The sequence below is a fragment of the Ictidomys tridecemlineatus genome, chromosome 1 (genome assembly GCF_052094955.1).
Source record: "Ictidomys tridecemlineatus isolate mIctTri1 chromosome 1, mIctTri1.hap1, whole genome shotgun sequence".
Taxonomy (NCBI): domain Eukaryota; kingdom Metazoa; phylum Chordata; class Mammalia; order Rodentia; family Sciuridae; genus Ictidomys; species Ictidomys tridecemlineatus.
In genome coordinates, this window is record NC_135477.1 from 118,612,416 (window position 1) to 118,631,002 (window position 18,587).

Consider the following 18,587-nt stretch of genomic DNA (forward strand, 5'->3'; position numbering starts at 1 on the left):
CCGGGTTCGATTCTCAGCACCACATACAAACAAAGATGTTGTGTCCGCCAATAACTAAAAAATAAATAAATTCTCTCCTCTCTCTCTCTCTCCCCCCTCACTCTCTCTTTAAAAAAAAAAAAAAAAAAAAAAAAAACTCAGACTCATCTGTATGTCCTCCTGTCCCTCTCTGTCATCGGCATAGACTTAACTCCCCTAAACTCAGACCTGTTGGGACCTGATTCCAGTGTGATTACCAGTGTGTGGGGCAATCTGGACTTTCCAGTGACGTCATTGAGAATAGTGTCCCTCATAAGAGCAGCAGTTCCTTTTCTAGATTGCGGATCTTCAGATTAATAATTTTTGCCATTTTCCTTTCATTTCCTGAAAGTCAGGGTCGGCTTGTGAAAAGTTGTTAAACAACATGCTAAATGTGAAATGTCAACCCTCATTCTAAACTTTCCCTATTCAGAGCATCAAATGAAGACTTCATTGGGTTTTATAGTGGCTTTCTGATTTTGGTAGTTCATCCAAGAAGGGAGTTTGAAAGTTTTTGTATACTGTTAACAATTGTCTGCCCATGTCCTGCCTGAAATACTATGATTGTTTATGAAAAGTATCTTTAATAAAGCTGGATACAGTTAAAAAAAAAAGAACCTCAAAATAAAAATAAAGGGCTGGAAATGTAGCTCAATAGTTGAGTGCCTTGGATTCAATCCCCAGTACTGAAAGGGAAAAGTAAAAAATATACAATGGCTGCTTTTGTCTGAAACTTACTGCTAACTAAACCAAGTGATATACAAACACACAAACTGATTTTTAGGAGGTGTGTGTGTGTGTGTGTGTGTGTGTGTGTGTGTGTAGACTATTGGGAACTGAATCCAAGAGCTCTCTAACACTGAGCCCTTTCTATTTTTATTTGACACAGTTTTGCTAAACAGCCCAGACTGGCCTTGAACTGGTGATCTTCTGCTTCAGCCTCCCAATTCACTGGCATTACAGGCATATGCCACTGTGCCAAATGAATCTTTTTAATTATATTAAATATGTCCCTATACTTTCTTGTACCATCCCTATGCTCAGCCCTCACCTATCCATGAAAGCTCAACTGAAATCACATGTCTGAACAGACAACTGAAGTTTTTTTATTCTTAAAATACTAACTAAATAAGCACTATGGTACCATATACATACATGTAAAAGAATAAAATACTAGGGGCTGGGTTTGTGGCTCAGTGGTGGAGTGCTTGCCTAGCATGTGTGAGACACTGGGTTCGATCCTCAGCACCACATAAAAATAAATAAATAAAGGTATTATGTCCATCTACAACTAAAAAAATATTTTTTAAAAAAGAATAAAATACTAGAAATTCAAATAAGATAGTAAAAAGAGGACAAGTTAAAATTATTCAATTCTGGGCTGGGGCTACAGCTTAGTTGGTAGAGTGCTTACCTCACATGCAAAAGGCCCTGGGTTCAATCCCCAGCACCATACATACAAGCGCGTACACACACACACAACACACACACACACACACACACACACACACACACACACTATTCAATTCTGCTGGGCAAGCAACTCAGTGAGACCCTGTCTTAAATAAAATACTAAAAAAGGCTGGAGATGTGGCTAAGTGGTTGAGTGCCCTTGAATTCAAACCCTAGTACTCCCCCCCTCCCCCAAAAATTCAATTCTATTTGATAATTTTTACATTTTTAAAAAATGTTTATTTTTTAGTTTTAGGTGACCACAATATCTTCATTTTATATTTATGTGGTGCTGAGGATCAGCATGCTAGAGGAGCACTCTACCACTGAGTCACAATCCCAGCCCCTACATTTTATATTCATTTTCAAACCTCTAAAATACTATAAAACAAATGTAAGGTGTAAAATACTAAATGCTTATAAATAATTGAAAAAATAGCAACAATTTAAAAGTCCATCCATAGAGAATCAAGTAAATTAACTGTATGGGCAAATATTACACCTAAATTAGAAAGGATAAGATAGATTAGGATGTAATCTGAATGCTATCTAAGGGATTTTGTAAAGGGGCACAGGGGATGGAACAGCTCTATTTTAAGTGGGAAAAATGTTTGTGGGGCTTGGGTTGTAGTTCAGTGGTACAGCACTTGCCTAGCACATGTGAGGCACTGGGTTTGATCCTTAGCACCATATTAAAAAAAAAATAAAATAAGGGTATTGTGTTCATCTACAACTAAAAATAATTCTTAAAAAAAGTTTTTAAACACATAGATAACTCCTGGAAGACCAGAAAGTGTTAAGTGGTTGTCTCTCTCTAGAGATTGGGACGTGGGGTGGGAGATGGGAAGGTGAAGGAAAAAGCGATTTGCTTCTCATTTTATTTCCACTTGAACTGTGACAAATAGTTAACTGTCACATATCATTTTTATATTTAGAAAAATAAAGCTAAATTTAATGCTTAACACTAAGGCTCTAAATGGGTAGGCACATTTACATAAACATTTAAAGGGAGGGGTGTCAAAGATTTTTTAAAAAGCATGATCATGCCCAGAAGTTACCTGAACAATTGTGAATCCAGATCTTAGAATAATATCTTGTATCTCTTCCTCTTTGTCAACAATATCTGGTTTGATAATAGCCAGAGTTTTTTCTACATATATCTGAGGTGGGGGCATTGATATCTCCATTCTGGCTTTTCTGGGTACAATTTAGAAGTTTCTTGACAGATATCAACTGCAATGACATACATCCCCCCACCCCAAATACAACATAACTTTAATTAAGAATAGTAGTATTAGGTGATAGGTTTTATTAATTTATAAAGGGAGAACTGCCTTGTTTTCCTACAAACAGTCTGGACAATACAAATTTCTACTGTGCCCAAGTCAAGCCTTGGGTTTTCCTACATGCTTTCATCAAGGAAGGGAGGACCAAGAGCTCTCAGATCAGAGGCCAAGGGATGACCTAAAGGCCTGATACTTAAAAAAATAAATATTAAAAATTCTCTTTCTCTTTAAAAAAAAAAAAAAAAAAAAAAAAAGGCCTGATACTAGACCAGACACCTGGAGGCCGCTGTAGCTGGGGAGGAGGACTGGTCGGCCACGCAGCTCACCACTCATTGAGGGGAATGGTTCCAGCCAACAGAAGACCCCGTCCTACCAAGACCACTCTACATACAGGGTTAAGCGTGAGTGAAAAGTTGGATCCCCAAGTCCTCTGGTACTGTCCAGGATAGACTTTCTGAGCACTCGCCTTGGTGAATACCCCTCTGCCGCCACACAAACTTGTTGCTAGGAGACCTAAAGTTCCGGCTTGCCAACGGTGGCTGCTGAGGGCCAATCCAAGCAGGCACTTCACAAGCCTCTGACCGGTTCTTTTTCTCTGAGGGTTGGGGAGTGGTTGGGGCTAGGGATTAAACCCAAGGCCCCCTGCATGCTAAGCACAGGCCCTACCACTGAGCTACACATATGCTCCAGCCCCCTGAAGGATTCTGAACCAAGGGAGTCAGTAACAGTGTTGTTGTTTTATAGTTTTTCCCTTGTGAATCTTAAAGCACTAGACATTTTCTTCATAATTTCTCATCCACCCCGACCCATTTGAAGGATCCTTTGATATCCCCTCTTTATACATCAGACAAATCATAAATGCTCCCCTCAGCCAGTCCCATTCCCTTCTGGACAGCCGATGTAAAAAGACCAGATATCTTACTTGTTTCACTACATGAAGTACCTCCCTCTATTCCCAGCTTCTGAAATCATTAAAAAGCAACCTTTGGTTTGAGAAATATTTATTTATAGAGAAGTAGTTAAGGTTTAATCTAATTGTCCCTAAATGAATCCTTTGGAACAAAAATATGGGCAACATTTATGGCATAAATCCGAATCTCAACACCCCCCCACCCCCTTTTAAAAATATTAGACCCAAAGACAGTGTGGACTCCATGGTTGTTAGATAAAAGCATTACTCTTATTAGAAAAGACAACAGAGAAGTGGTAAACAAGCCCTGAGATCTCTGGTCAGAGTCTCAAAGAGAGGTCCAAACTCCAGAAAGGGTCAGGGTAGCAGCTCCAGGTTAACAAAACAGATTTCCATCATCCACTGGGTTGGCTGGCACTCATTCCAGATTACTTAAGTCTCTTCTCTTGTCTAACCAAATACTCAGCACCTACAGAGTCAAGGCACAGATAGTAAGCTATGAATCTTAGAAGCTACAAAGAATTGAATGCAATTTTCTTTTTTTGGCAAATAGATCCAACTACACTTTTTTTCTTTAAAGTATGATGCTGCCCAGAAAAGAAACAGGCAAAAAAAATTTTTTTCCCTTTTGTGGTACTGGTGATTGAACCTAGGCCTCATGCATGCTAGGCAAGTGCTCTATTGCTGAGTTACATCTCCAGCCCTTTAAAATTTTTATTTTGAGACAGGGTCTCTTCTTACTAAGTTGACCAGGCTAGCGACAAACTTGTGATCCTCCTGCCTCAGTCTCCTGAGTAGCTGGGATTACAAGCATGCAATCCTTTGCATAGCTCAAATGTTCCTTTGAAGCTACTATGTCTAATCCTTTAAAGATGAGAAAGTGTGAATGTACAATAATATCAACAGATTAAGCAACCAAAAAGTGGACAGTGACTGTAGTTTACATTTTTAGCCCTCTGATTTGAAGCTTCTCTGGAAGTAAGAGTCCTATTACTTGTCTATCTCCAGCTTTCTTGCTACCTACCTTTATAGACTACTTCATTTCACTATGTATTAAAGATGGACCTATTGAGTCTCAGAGTTTTCCAAATCATCAGGCACAATCATCAATCCTTAAGGTCCTTGAATCACCTCAACATCACCCTCATTCTTATAAACTTTTCAAAATCAGATTCCAGAGGCTGTGCACCTTTTCCTTGCAGCTCACTCCATGTAGTACCTGAATTTGTTCCAAGACTTCACGCTGCATCTCCACAGCCATATGATATACATGATGATCAGAGTCATTGTACATCACAGCATTTTGGAACATCAGCATCAGATCCCGCTGGAATTGGGCCATGGTACGAATCCGCCCCTTAGATAGATTCCTCTTCAGGCTAGTTAAGTCCATGGGTCTGCAGATGGCCAAGAGAAACCAGAGAAAATCAAGTTGTAATGTGGAAAAAGTGGTGACCTAACATGCTCTCTTAGATAACTGTTGTTTTATTTTGTTTTTATTTTTTATATTGGGTATTGAACCCAGATTACTTTACCACTGATCTACATTCTTAGCTTTTTAAAATTATTTTTATTATGAGGTAGGCTTGGAAACTGCACCCAGCAAACTGGCTATAATGAAAAATGGTAGCAAAGATAATAAAGCCCATCAGATAATAATAGCAGCAGCAGCTAACATCTGACTATTTACAACAGGCCAAGCACTATGATAGATACATTCTATCACAAATTAATCCTCTCAATAAACAGATAATATAGGTATTATTACTGTTGTTATGATGCTGATGAGGAAGAGAAAGAGGAACAGGAGATGGAATCTTACTGTTTCCAAGGCTGGTCTTGAACCGTAGATCTTCCTGCAACAGCCTCCCAAATGACAAGAGAACCAAGCATGATTGTGGGTGCCAATAATATCAGCTATTCAGGAGACTGAGGCAAGAGGATTATGGGGACAGCCTGTAAAACTGCAAGACTCCATATAAAAACAAAAACAGGGCTGAGTGTGGTTATACACACTTGTAATCCTGGCAACTCAGCAAGACAAGGACAGCCTGTTCAAGGACAGCCTCAGCAAGTTGGCAAGGCCCTAAGTAACTTAGCAAGACACTGTCTTATGATAAAAAAAATTAAAAAGGAAAAAAAGAAAGACTGTGAATGTATTTTGGTGGTAAGATATCCCTTGGTTTAATTCTCAGTACCAAAAAAAATAATAATAAAAAAAGGATTGATTATTATTAAACTTTGTTGGTTGGGAAACTTACAAAGGTTAAGTACTTGCCCAAAGTAACACATTCTGGACTCCAATTCAGAGGCAGCCTGACTCCAAAGTCCACAGGCCAAGACACTCTATTATAGGAACAGAGTCAGCCTCAGGTATCAAGGCTGTAAGGAGCTCCAGTGTTCAGTTTGTCTTCAATAATCACTGTCCTTCCCCACATGAGGACAAACCATTTGTCCTCTCAGGAGTGTATAGAAACAAGGCACCATCTTTTTAAAAAAATATATTTTTAATTATAGATGGACACAATACCTTTAATTAATTAATTAATTTTTATGTGATGCTGAGGATTAAACCCAGTGCCTCATATGTGTGAGGCAAGAAAGTACCATCTTGGAAGCAGACAGGAGATCTTACTAGACACCAGTTCTGCCAGCATCTTCATCTAGGACTTCCCAGTCTCTAGAACCATGAGAAATAAACTTCTATTACCCAATCTGAGGTATTTTGTTTTAGCACTACAAATGAACTAAAGGTTCAGCCATGATCTTTTATATTCTATTACCACACTGTTTTATAATAGCATTTTAGGGAAAGGGAGGGGGAAGGGGAATAGCAAGGATTGTCGAAGGTGATGGTCATCATTATACAAAATACATGTATGAAGATGTGAATTTGGTGTCAACATACCTTATACACAGAGATATGATAAACTGTGGTATAAAGGTGTATTAAGAATTGTAATGCAAAAAAAAGAGAGTTCACATATAATGGCATAATTTGGCGTGAACATACTTTATATACAGTTACAGAAAAATCGTGCTGTGATTTTTATGGATAATTATGAATGTAATGCATTCCACTATTGTCATGTATGTAAGAAAAAATAAAAATTCAAAATACTGTACTCAACCAATGTTTGTAACTTTGTATGCAACTTCTTTTTGGGTTAATATTTTTGCCTCAGAATACCTATAACTAATTAATTGCCTTAAATTTTTGGAGGCTGAGACAGGAGGATTAATTGAAAGTTCAAGGTCAGGCTTGGTAACTTAGACCCTGTCTCAAAATTTTAAAAATAAATAAAAAGGGGCTGGGAATGTGGCTCAGTGCTAGAGTACCCTTGGGTTCAATCTCCAGTACCATACACATTCACCAAAAAAAAGAGTCAAAGACTAATTTAAGACTATAATGAATGGATCATATTACTTGAAAAGTCAATACTGAAAAAAAAAGTAAATAAAAAGAAAATAAAGTAAAAATTACTTGCATTACTTCTCAAGTGAAGACACTGAACTCATAACTTTATAAACTTGTTTGGCTGTAAAATATATGTTGAGTCTGCAGGGTCCAGTGGTGCAAGTCTAAAATTCCTGTGGCTCGGGAGGCTGAGGCAGGAGGGTTAAAAATTTAAAGCCAGCCTCAGCAACTTAGCAAGGCTCTAAGCTACTTTAGAGAGACCTTGTCTTAAAATAAAAAAATTAAAAAGGCTGGGGGATGTGGCTTGGTAATTAAGCGCCTCTGGGTTTAATTCCTGGTACAAAAATTGTGTGTGTGTGTGTGTATTGAATTTATAAGTAATATAAATAAAGAAATAATCTAACAGATGGGAAAAGAATGAAAAGACAGATATAAAAAAGCAGCCAACCTTTCTTGACACCTTTTCCACTGACCTTTTCACCACATCCTTGTAGCCTGGGGCCTGCCTTTCTGACACAGGCTTCAAAAATGGACTGCTGAACCTGTTAAGGGACAAACCCAGAAAAAGTAAAGAAACCCTGGCAATTACTCTAAGTAAGAAGAGTGGCTATGAACAATACTACTTAAAAATACAGAGTTAAGGCTCAGTTCTTGATAGATTTCCCTTAGTGGAATGCAAACTGAGCACTATTAAGAGGAAATCTATTGTGAATGCCTGTAAATCTCAGTGAGGATGGCAAGTTGGAGGCCAGCCTGGGTAACTTAGTGAGACCCTATCTCAAAATAAAACAAAAAGAACTGGGGGCACCTGGTTTGAATCCCCAGTACTGCCCCCCAAAAAAAAAAAAGGAGAAAAAAGAAAAAAGAAATCTAAATCTACACATTTCCTCTTGCCAGTTAAAAAAAAACAGTGAAATATTTAACTATTATTATAATATACTAATTTAGAGCTCAGAAATTTGTTCAAAGCTCCTGAGGGCCTTTATCTGTTAAAAAAAAAAAGAATCTACCATATGTCATACTGTAAGGAGGCATACATATTTTAAGTACGAAATATCATGTAATATAAATCAATTTCAGGAGACAATTCAAATGGCACAGCAACATTTTTATTATTTATTTTTAGATATACATGATCGTAGAGCATATTTTGACATATCATACATATATGGAGTATAACTTATTCTAATTAGGATCAGATCCCATTCTTGTGGTTGTACATGATGTGGAATTATACTGGTCATGTATTCATATATAACACAGGAAAGTTATGTCTGATTAATTCTACAGTCTTTCCTATTCTCCTCCCCTCTCCCCTTCCCTTCATTTCCCTTTGTCTAATACAATGGACTTCTATTCATCCCCTCCTCATCCTTCCTTGTTGTGGGTTAGTATCCACATATCAGAGAGAACATTCAGCCTTTGGTTTTATGGGACTGGTTTATTTCACTTAGCATGACATTCTCTAGTTCCATCCATTTACTGGCAAATGCCATAATTTCATTCTTCTTTATAGTTGAGTAATATTCCACTATGTATTTATACCGCATTTTCTTTATCCATTCATCTGTTGAGGGGTACCTAGGTTGGTTCCACAGCTTGGCTACTGAATTTAGCTGCAGTAACTATTTCTTGTACAGACCGTAAAAGCAGCTGAGTCTTAGGTATTATGACCTGTTTGAGGGATAAACATATCTCCTTTTATACTTAAGACCTAACATGCTAATGCCTCAGTTCTGAACATAATCCTATTACCACTGTGGAGACCCACCTGTGACTGGCAATCATCTTCCAGACTGGCAAAAGAGTTTTTTTAAATAGCAAATGATCCTGAACAGGGTCACCTTGACTTAGATCAGTCCTAGAAGATACAACATGACAGAAGAGAGATAGTTAACTTTACAAATGGTATTCTGTCTCTCCAGTGATGAAGTTTTCTCAATGCATAGTGCTCCTAATTTTAATACCTGAAGGAATATAATACCACAGGAATAAAAATACATTTAATGCCTTTTTTTTTTCCAGGGGAGAGTACTGGGGATTGACCCCAGGGGCACTCAACCACTAAGCTGCATCCCTAGCCCTTGTTTGTATTTTATTTAGAAACAGAGTCTCAGTGGGTTGCTTAGGTCTTCACTAAGTTGTTGAGGATGGCTTTGAACTCTCAATCCTCCTGCCTCAACCTCCTGAGCCACTGGAATTACAGGTGTGCACTACCATGCCTGGCACCTTTTCTACTCTACTTTTTAAAAATATATAATTTTAGCTATACATGGACACAATATTTTTATTTATTTTTATGTGGTGCTGAGGATCAAACCCAGTGCCTCACATGTGAAAGGCAAGTACTCTGCCACTGAGCCACAACCCTAGCCCCACCTTTTCTACTACTCTTGAAGATTTGTTTTGTAGCAGCCATGACTTTAAAGAACTGGTCTAGGATAACGCTCTTCTTTTTTTTTTTTTTTTTTTTGGGTACTGGAGATTGGACGCAGGGTGCTCCATCACTGAGCTGCATCCCCAGCCCTTTTTAATTTTTGAGATTAGATCTCCTTAAATTGCTGAGGGTGGCTTTGAACTTGCAATCATCCTGACTCAGCATCTCAAATCGCTGGGTTTATAGGCATGCACCACCATGCTAGGCTGAAAGTAGTCTTTGTTCAATGTTTCCCAAGTGCCTGTGACAGAACATGGCACATAGTAGGTGCTCAGTAAGTATTTGATAAGTTAGTCTGGTCCTGTTTTTATGCAGAAATATGTCACACTAATACAACCTCTCCCATATTTCCAAAGAAAGAAACATTTACTTCACATACCAAATAACAATTTAAGTAATTTTCTTTTTCACTTTCCCCTGTATAGTGATCTTTAAAATACCTAAGACAAAACCATTTTTCCTTCCTTCTCTGAGCTAAACTGTCTGTCTGTCTGTCTGTCTGTCTGTCTGTCTGTCTGTCTGTCTGTCTATCTATCTATCTATCTATCTGGGGATGTGAACCCAGTGTCTTATGCATCTGAGGCAAGCACTCTACCAACTGAGCTATATTCCCAGCCCTATGTAGCTTTTCTTTAGAAGAGTACTGGTTCAATTTTTCTTTTTCTTTTTGGTACCCTCAGGATTGAACTAGGGCTAATCGCTATACTACTGAGCTACATCCCAATCTTTTTTTTTTTTTTTTATATATATATTTATTTTTTAGAAGTAGTTGGACACAATACCTTTATTTTGTTTATTCATTTTTTAAATGTGGTACTGAGGATTGAACCCAGGGCCTTGTACGTGCCAGATCAGCACTCCACCGCTGAGCCACAATCCCAGTCCTCTTTTATTTTTTAATTTAAAAAAATTTAAATGTTGATGCAGGGTCTTGCTAAATTGTCCACACTGACCTTGGTTAATCTTGTGATCCTCTTGCCTCAGTCTTCAAGAGTAGCTGGGATTACAGAACACATCATGCCAAGAAAATGCTATTATTATTATTATTATTTTTAATACTGAGGATTGAACCTAAAGGCACTTAAACACTGAGCCATAATCCCAGCACTTTTTATATTTTATTTAGAGACACAGGTCTTGCTAAATTGCTGAGTCTGGCCTCAAATTTGCAATCCTTCTCCTGCAGCCTCCTGATTCATTGGGATTACAGACACGTGCCACCATACCCAGTATAAATGCTATTATTTGTAGAAATCTATCAGAACAGGGAGCCCAAAACAAACTTCTTTGTTTCTGGTCACTCAACAGAATGAACAATTTCTCCTTGGTACTGGTGGTACAACTTCATTCACATATCCATATAACAGACCTTTAATGTACCTACCATACGAAAAGCACTACGCTAGGATTATAACTTCATAATCACAACTTTGTTGTAGAAATTCCTTGCCTACCTTTATGGGAATGAATGCCAAGCAATGATAGTAAAATAAAAGTGAGACTGGAAAGATCCTTCGGACTGGGAATGGTGCTCCAAAGACTCTTCTTTTCTTCTTGACAGATCAGTACAGACCAAGGGAAGTACCTAAGAAGAAGGCTCTAGAGATTTATTCATTTATTTTTTACAGTGATGGGGATTGAACTCAAGGCCTTGGATATGCTAGGTAAGCAGCACTCTACTGGATAACTATATTCCACTCCCCACCTCTGAATGTCTTCTTTTAAAGTAGTTTTACGCTTCCCTACCAATAACAACAACAACAACAAAAAAATCACCTTTTTAATCTCCCCTTAAGGTATCATGCCAAGTAAATATGGAAACTAGAATCTATTGCTTTCTAATAAAGATTATATGATTAGTGTAGTGACTCATACCTGTAATCCCAGCTACTGAGGAGGATCACTAATTTGAACCTAGCCTAGGCAATTTAGTGAGAACCACCCCCCAATCTCAAAATTTAAAAATTGAAATTAAAAAAAGGCTGGGAATGTAGCTCAGTGGTAGAGTACTCCTGGGTTTAGTCTCTAGTACTGCACCCTGCAATAGATTCAAGAAACATTCTGACTTAGCAATCTTTCCTGAACAAATGAAGCCTAGTTATTAAGAAAGAAGAATTAAAGGACACTCAGTGTTGATGAATCAAACTTGTTTTATAATAGGAGAGTCTATAGATCTGTATTTATATGATGTTAAAATTTACATTTGGTGCCAGGCATGGTAACACATGCCTGTAATTCCAGCAGCTCAGAAAGCTAAGGCAGAAGGATAATGAGTTCAAAACCATTCTCAGTAACTTAGCAAGACCTAAGTAAATTAATGAGATCCTATCTCTAAATAAAAATTCAAAAAAGGACTGGGGATTTGGCTCAGTGGTTAAGCACCCCTGAGTTCAATCCCAGGTATCCCGCCAAATTATATTTGAGTCATTGGGATTACAGGCATGTGCCACCATGCCCAGTATAAATACTATTATTTGTATAACTCTATCAGAACAGGGAGCCCAACTCAGTGCCCTCTCTCTAAATAAAAAATAAAAATGGCTGGAGAATGAGGCTCAGTGGTTGAGTGCCTCTGTGTTCAATCCCCAGTACGTACCAACCAACCAACCAACCAACCAACCAATAAATGTATATAGAACCTAAGTGCAGTGGCACATGCCTGAATTTCTGAGTCCAGGAATGCCAGGCCAGACTAGGTAATATAAGAAGACCTTTCCTCAAACCTAACAAAAACAAAACAAAACAAAACAAAAATCCAACAAACATATTTAATTCACAGTGTTTTTCTTTTTTTTAAACTTATAAAAGTAACTCATTTCATTGTAACACATTTAAATAGGAATAATAAACAGAAGTTAAAGTATGAATCTTAATCTTGATAAAAATCTCTACTTATAGGGTTTTTTTTTTAAATTTGTTTGTATGATGTTGGGCATCATACCAAGAGCTTCAAACATGTTAAGCAAATTCTCTTCCACTGAACTATTTCCTCAGATCTATACTTACAGTTTGGAGGAGTTTGCATGACTGAGGAGGATATCCATAAGGGGAGTTTCCTGAATGCTGAAGCCATCATCACAGTCTCCTGAAGGGGGCTGGTCTTCCATCTCTGAAGCATACCCTTCACCTTGATCCTCCTCTTTGGATTCTAGCTGAACCTCACCCTGAGAATTTACGGAAACTTTTACTATTTGTGTGTTAATTTTATTTGCACAGAATAAAATAAGGCTAAACTTAAGGTGAGAAGAGGCAAATTATTATAAAGAAATTAGAGAAAGCCGACTTAACTAGACCTAAATCAATAAATTCTTAGTAAGTATCTTGCTAGAGAATTTTAACTCTGCCTCCTCAACCCCCAAATGAAAAAACAATATTTACTCAATTTTAGTCAGATGCTGTACTCTTTGAAATTATCAGTAGAATCTGTGGGCCCTGGAGTAACAACTATAGCTGGCCAGAATTTTTTATATATATTTTTATATGTATAAAATTTTGTTTTGTTTTTATTTTGGTACTTGGGATTGAACTCAGGGATGCTTTACTACTGAGCTACATTCCTAATCCTTTTTTTTAAAAGACAGATTCTAAATTGCCCAGGTTGACTTTGAATTAACCTGGGATTACAGGCATGCACCACCACAACCACTGGCAAGATAATGTCCCCCAGGCTGGTCTCAAACTCCTGAACTCAGCTAGGACACTGGATGAACTGTTTCATTTAAATCTCACAGCAAACCTACAAAATAGAACACATTATCCTATTTGGAGCAGAGACAACTGAGGTTCTAAAATATTTGGTAATATGCCGAAGAACACACAGCTAAAACTAGTACTAAAACCAGGATTTGGACCAGGTAGTTATAAAGCTCTGCAGTTAACCTATGAGCTCTAACCACTCTGCTCTACCTCCCCTTGAAGACCAATCAGACAGCTGATTTAAATTATTTACTTACCTCTTCACTCTCTGTGGGTAGTCCCTGAACCGCACTAATATCTGAGGGAACAGGAACCACCTCAGGCTTTCCATTTTCTCCCTGCAGCCTTTTTTCAGCTATTAAGGGTTCTACCTTGGCTAAAGGCTCTTTAGTTTCTCTGCAGGGACTCCCTTCTCCTTCAGTGGCTTCAATTTCCCTTCCCTCTTGTTGTTTGGTACCAGATGGAGGGTAGCAGCCTTCACTTGAGTCTTTGCTGCTAATGCACAATGGCTCCATTAAATAAGCAACCTGTAATCAAGTGTACAGAAACTCCATGCAAATTATCCACACATCAGTAATGGCATATGCTTACACTGACACTGTGATTATGCTTGAGATGGCAGATAGGTCTGAAATCAAACCTATCAAATGTATACATAGGCACTGGGTTAATTGCTAGGGATGCTATAGTAAACAAGAAAGATATAGTTCACGCATCTTTAAGGAGCTTATGTTCTCAATTTTCAGTTTTGATCAATTGGGACTTGCTGTCTAGAAAACTTGAAAAATGTGTTTGTTACAGACTCTACAGAGACAACTGGCAACATCTGAACTAGATCCTTGCTCATCCTGTGTTCAGTTGTAGCATAAATAAATTCTTTTGTCCAAATAATTATATTTCTTTTTTTAAATATTTATTTATTTTTTTTTTAGTTTTTGGTGGACACAATATCTCTATTTTATTTGTATGTGGTGCTGAGGATCGAATCCTGCACCCTGCGCATGCCAGGCGAGCGCGTTACTGTTTGAGCCACATTCCCAGCCCTATATTTCTTATCAATATATTTCTTGTCCTTATCTCTGTACCAAGTTAATAAAACCCTTTAAAATTCTGACTTGCAGCCAGGCACAATGGTACACACTTGTAATCTCAGTGACTCAGGAAGCTAAGGCAAGAGGATTGCAAATTCAAGTTTGTCAGCCTCAACAATTTAGTGAGATGCAGTCTCTGGGAATGAGGGTTAGGGGAAGGGCTGTAGAGTAACTCAGTGGTAGAGTGCCCGTGGGTTCAATTTCTAGTATGGGGCTGGGGGGACTGCCTTAAATTATAATATTTTAAGCTTCAAGGAGAGTTTTGTCAAGTATAACTTCTCATGACTCTTAAAGAATGAATTGCCCCAGTGGCTGGGGAGGCTGAGGCAAGAGGACCACGAGTTCAAAGCCAGCCTCAGCAATGGCAAGGCAGGTGCTCAACAACTCTGTGGGACCCTGTCTGTAAATAAAATACAAAATAGGGCTGGGGATGTGGCTCAGTGGTTGAATGCCCGAGTTCAGTCCCGGGTTCACCCCCCAAAAAAAAAAATTTAAAAAAGAATGAATTGCAAGGATTCTCATAAGGCAGTCCTATATATAGAAATTCCACTCCTTTGATTTTAGCTCCCTAAAGACTATATTTGGTGCATATTCTGTATCAGCACCAAGTGCAGGGGACACAACAATTAACTAAGTCACTGCCACTATGGGCCTCATATTTTAGTAAATATAGAAAAAGGTAGCTACATGTAAGGGTGAGCATTCTCTTAAAAAGTTGGATGTTCTTTTGGCTTTGGAATTAATGCCCACTATTACCTCAGAAAGAAAGTGGAGGAGGTTCTGGCGGCTGACTTGCTCTGCCTCTTCCTGAGATTCCTCACTGCCTGCATCTCCCACAAGCAGCTCACTAGTTTCTCTCCCTGGGCTGCTTTCCTCTAGTTCCTCAGCCTCTGGATCTTCAGTTTCCCTCCAGCTGCCCACATCAAGATCCAGACTGGAGTCCCATGAACTGAAGAGGGACCTGCAGTCGTTGCTCAACTCAGAGTCATTGGGATAGTCTTGTTCAGAATCCAACCAAACCCACTCACGCCCCATCTGTAAAGACACAGAACAAAAATGCATTAAATTTATTCAAATAATATCCCTAAGGCATCTCCATCTTCCAAGTTCAGTAGAAATACAAGGGGCCAGAATTTTTTCTCTATTCATTATTAGGAAGTACAAAAACTAGCAGAAAGGAAACATTAAGAAATGAAATAATCTTTTAAAATAAGAAAAAGCTTCATGTCAATATAATACACATTACCCAATAATGTTTTTTACTTGGATTTCCTCATACTCCGTAAGAAGGGAAAGAACTAGACACAGTTAGCTTAATAGACTTCCTTTATCCCAAATAACCCATAAATTTAGCTAAAAGGCATCAAATTTGAGGGAACAAGAGGTATATTCCTCAGCAAATACATAACCTATTAACCATTACATCCTTAAAATTTACTTTTGAGATCACTTTTGGTCATATCCAACTATCATTTTTCGTAGTAAAAACAGAAACATCAAGTTTTAATGCTATCTTCCCTTGTTCATTGTACTTCACTATCTTGGCTTTAAAAATTTTTTTAGATTTGTCTTCTCCCTTTTACAACTTTAAATACAGGCTTTTCTTTTATGTTTTTGCTTGGTTCTCTACTTCCTTAATACTTCCATTAAAAAATGTATATAGAGCCAGGTGCAGTGGTGCAAACTTATAATTCCAGCAGCTCAGGAGGTTGAGGCAGGAGGATTGGGAGTTCAAAGTGAGACTCAGGAACCTAGTGAGCAAATCAGTGAGATCCTCTCTCTAAATAAAAAATAAAAATGGCTGGGGAATGTGGCTCAGTAGTTGAATGCCCCTGGGTTCAATCCCCAGTACTAACCAAACAACCAACCAACCAACAAATGTATACAGAAGCCGAGTGCAGTGGTACACGCCTGTAATTCCAGCATCTTGAGGTGGAAGAGAGAGAACTACAAGATCAAGGCCAACCTCAGCAATTTAGCAAGGCTCTAAAAATAAATGGGCTGTGGTAAAGAGCCCCTGGGTTTGAACCTCCATATCACACCTCAAAAAAAAAAAAAAATTACACACACACACACACACTTAATTTCCAATTTTGTCCTCTATTCAGTAATTTCCAAATCTCTCCATCTTTAATTATATGCACTTTTATCTCATTTCTCTATGCATCTAAGTCAATACCCTACCATCTGCTTTAATTTCTAAAATTATAATGACCTCTTCCTAAATCCAAAATAATTTGTTCTTTCCAACTTCCTGATTTCCATCACCAACACTATTACTCTATAAGAACTTAATTGTGTTTTAACACTTCTCTTGTATTCAGTAAGCAAATTCTATTCCCAATTTGCCCCCACTATGATTCTTCTGTGCCTTTGTTGCTGTACAAATGCATCTCTTTCATTTTCTGTATTCCATCTGCTCTCAACAAGTCTCCTTATTAAAGGCTTTAGAAATCTCAAATATAAATTTCTCAATTGGCCATTCAAAGTCCTAAGATAGCCCTATTTTTTCCCCTCTGGTGTATTTTCTTACTATGATCTGTTCTAATTAATCACTTTATTGCCCCCACCACCTATGCCTAGACTTCAACTTGGCTTCCTAATCTCATCCATCACTTTCTCAACCAACCCTAAATCTATGTTCTTTATTTAATAGACCTTTTTCACCTTTTAGTGCTTCAGTAACATCACATGCCTGTTTGGATGGCTTTATTTCACATTTTTCTAACTCCTGGACTGAATTCTTTTCCATTGTCTCATAAAGACTATCTTCTACTTGCTTATCTTTCTAACAGGCTTTATACAGTTCTATTTAAGGCGAAAAGCTGTGACTTCTAAACATTACTTTTTTTGGGGCAGTACTAGGGATGGAACACAGGGCTTTGTGCATGCCAAACATTCCACCACAGAGCCATATCCCCAGTCCTAATTGTATCTTTCTTAAACTCATCTTTCTCAAGATGGTATAAAGTGCTACAAAACATCTATTCACCTTTACTCCCCCCATCTTTTGTTTTCTGCAGTGCTGGGACTGAATCCAAGTCCTTGCACTTTTTTTTTTTTTAAGAGAAAGAGAAATTTTTAAATATTTATTTTTTTAGTTTTTGGCAGACACAATATCTTTGTATGTGGTGCTGAGGATCGAACCCGGGCTGCACGCATGCCAGGTGAGCGCGCTACCGCTTGAGCCACATCCCCAGCCCAAGTCCTTGCACTTGTTAGGCAGAGTTTTACCACTGAACTATTTGAGATCCTCTTGCTTCATTATAAATATAAATAGTATTTATATATATATAAAATTATATATACCTATTATATGTATCTAATAATACACACACACTACAGTGCTATGCTGGGGCTCAAACCCAGGGCCTTGCACACACTAGGCAAGAATTTACTCGAGTTACAACCCCAGCTCAACATTGTTAATTCTTAAACTGAGGTTAGCCTTCCAAGAACAATGTAAAGAACTCTGCGGGTGCAGTGGTGCACTACTTGGGAGGCTAAGGAGGATTGTGAATTCACACCCACATGGGCAACAAAGTGAGATCCTTTCTCAAAAATAAAGCAAGGGTTGGGGTGGTAGCTCAGTGGTGGAGTGCTTGCCTCACACGTGTGCGCCTGGGGTTCAATCCTCAGCATCAAATAAGATAAAAAAATATTGTGTTCCTCTGCAACTAAAAATAATAATAATAATAATAAAAAGAACAAAGCAAAACAAAAACTCTGTACATAAAAGTTCTACACATAGAAATAAGGAGGGCTGAGACTGTGCATCAGTGATGGAGTGTTACCTGGCATGTGTGAGGCACTGGGTTAAATCCTCAGCACCACGTAAAATACAAAAATAAATTAATTAAAAAAAGGTCCAATGACAAATAAAAAAAGGAGAAAACGATAATACCCTAGAAACATCAGTGAAGAGTGTTAAATGACACAATGTCATAAAGATAAAGGTCAATGCTACCTCTCTCTACAATCTTATTAATCTTCAAGCGATGCCACGAAGAAATCTCTGATAACCCTTAATTTCCCTAACATTTAAGAAAAGCCAAGTAAGATAGTCCTTATTGCACAATACTTTAAAACATTAGTTTGATCTTGGTTACTTACCTTTTCTTGGCTACAGCAGGCAGCTCATAAGATCACTTTCCCCTGACAATCACATTTTCACAAATGAGTAAACAGTGATAATGTAGAAGAAACCACAAGCTTCAAACACAAATACAAACACACACACACACACGCACGCACGCACGCACAAAAGACACCCTAAAGG

The 18,587-nt window shown here is 38.0% G+C and overlaps 2 protein-coding genes and 1 long non-coding RNA gene across 3 annotated transcripts in view; 1 reads left to right on the forward strand and 2 right to left on the reverse strand.

Moving 5' to 3' along the window:
• Nme5 (NME/NM23 family member 5) overlaps positions 1-3,601 on the reverse strand; it is a 22,243-nt gene extending 18,642 nt beyond the window's left edge. Inside the window, exons 1-2 of the mRNA XM_005327319.5 lie at positions 3,148-3,601; positions 2,529-2,703 (exon numbers count right to left, since the gene is read on the reverse strand). Coding sequence (XP_005327376.1) covers positions 2,529-2,657 — 129 coding nt within the window. The 5' untranslated portion in view covers positions 2,658-2,703; positions 3,148-3,601. The remainder of the gene's footprint in view (positions 1-2,528; positions 2,704-3,147) is intronic.
• LOC144376995 (uncharacterized) lies at positions 3,026-12,759 on the forward strand. Its single transcript, XR_013437457.1, has 3 exons — positions 3,026-3,157; positions 11,083-11,185; positions 12,516-12,759. It is a non-coding gene; the product is annotated as an uncharacterized LOC144376995 (long non-coding RNA).
• On the reverse strand, positions 3,741-18,496 carry LOC144376992 (bromodomain-containing protein 8-like). The gene is made up of 7 exons (XM_078045803.1): positions 15,065-18,496; positions 13,475-13,744; positions 12,528-12,685; positions 8,856-8,945; positions 7,558-7,626; positions 4,886-5,063; positions 3,741-4,135 (listed from the first exon to the last, which is right to left on the reverse strand). The coding sequence occupies exons 1-7, from the start codon at positions 15,368-15,370 to the stop codon at positions 4,085-4,087; spliced, it is 1,122 nt and encodes a 373-aa protein (XP_077901929.1). The 5' UTR covers positions 15,371-18,496; the 3' UTR covers positions 3,741-4,084.
• Positions 18,497-18,587: the final 91 nt, after the last annotated feature.

Excerpts from the sequence above, each read along its gene's own strand:
- LOC144376992 (XM_078045803.1), bottom strand. The coding sequence starts at position 15,370 with ATGCATTTTTGTTCTGTGTCTTTACAGATGGGGCGTGAGTGGGTTTGG. Across the intron at positions 13,745-15,064 it reads TCCTCCACTTTCTTTCTGAG|GTTGCTTATTTAATGGAGCC; the intron begins GTAATAGTGGGC and ends ACTTGATTACAG. Across the intron at positions 8,946-12,527 it reads CATGCAAACTCCTCCAAACT|GACTGATCTAAGTCAAGGTG; the intron begins GTAAGTATAGAT and ends TGTATCTTCTAG.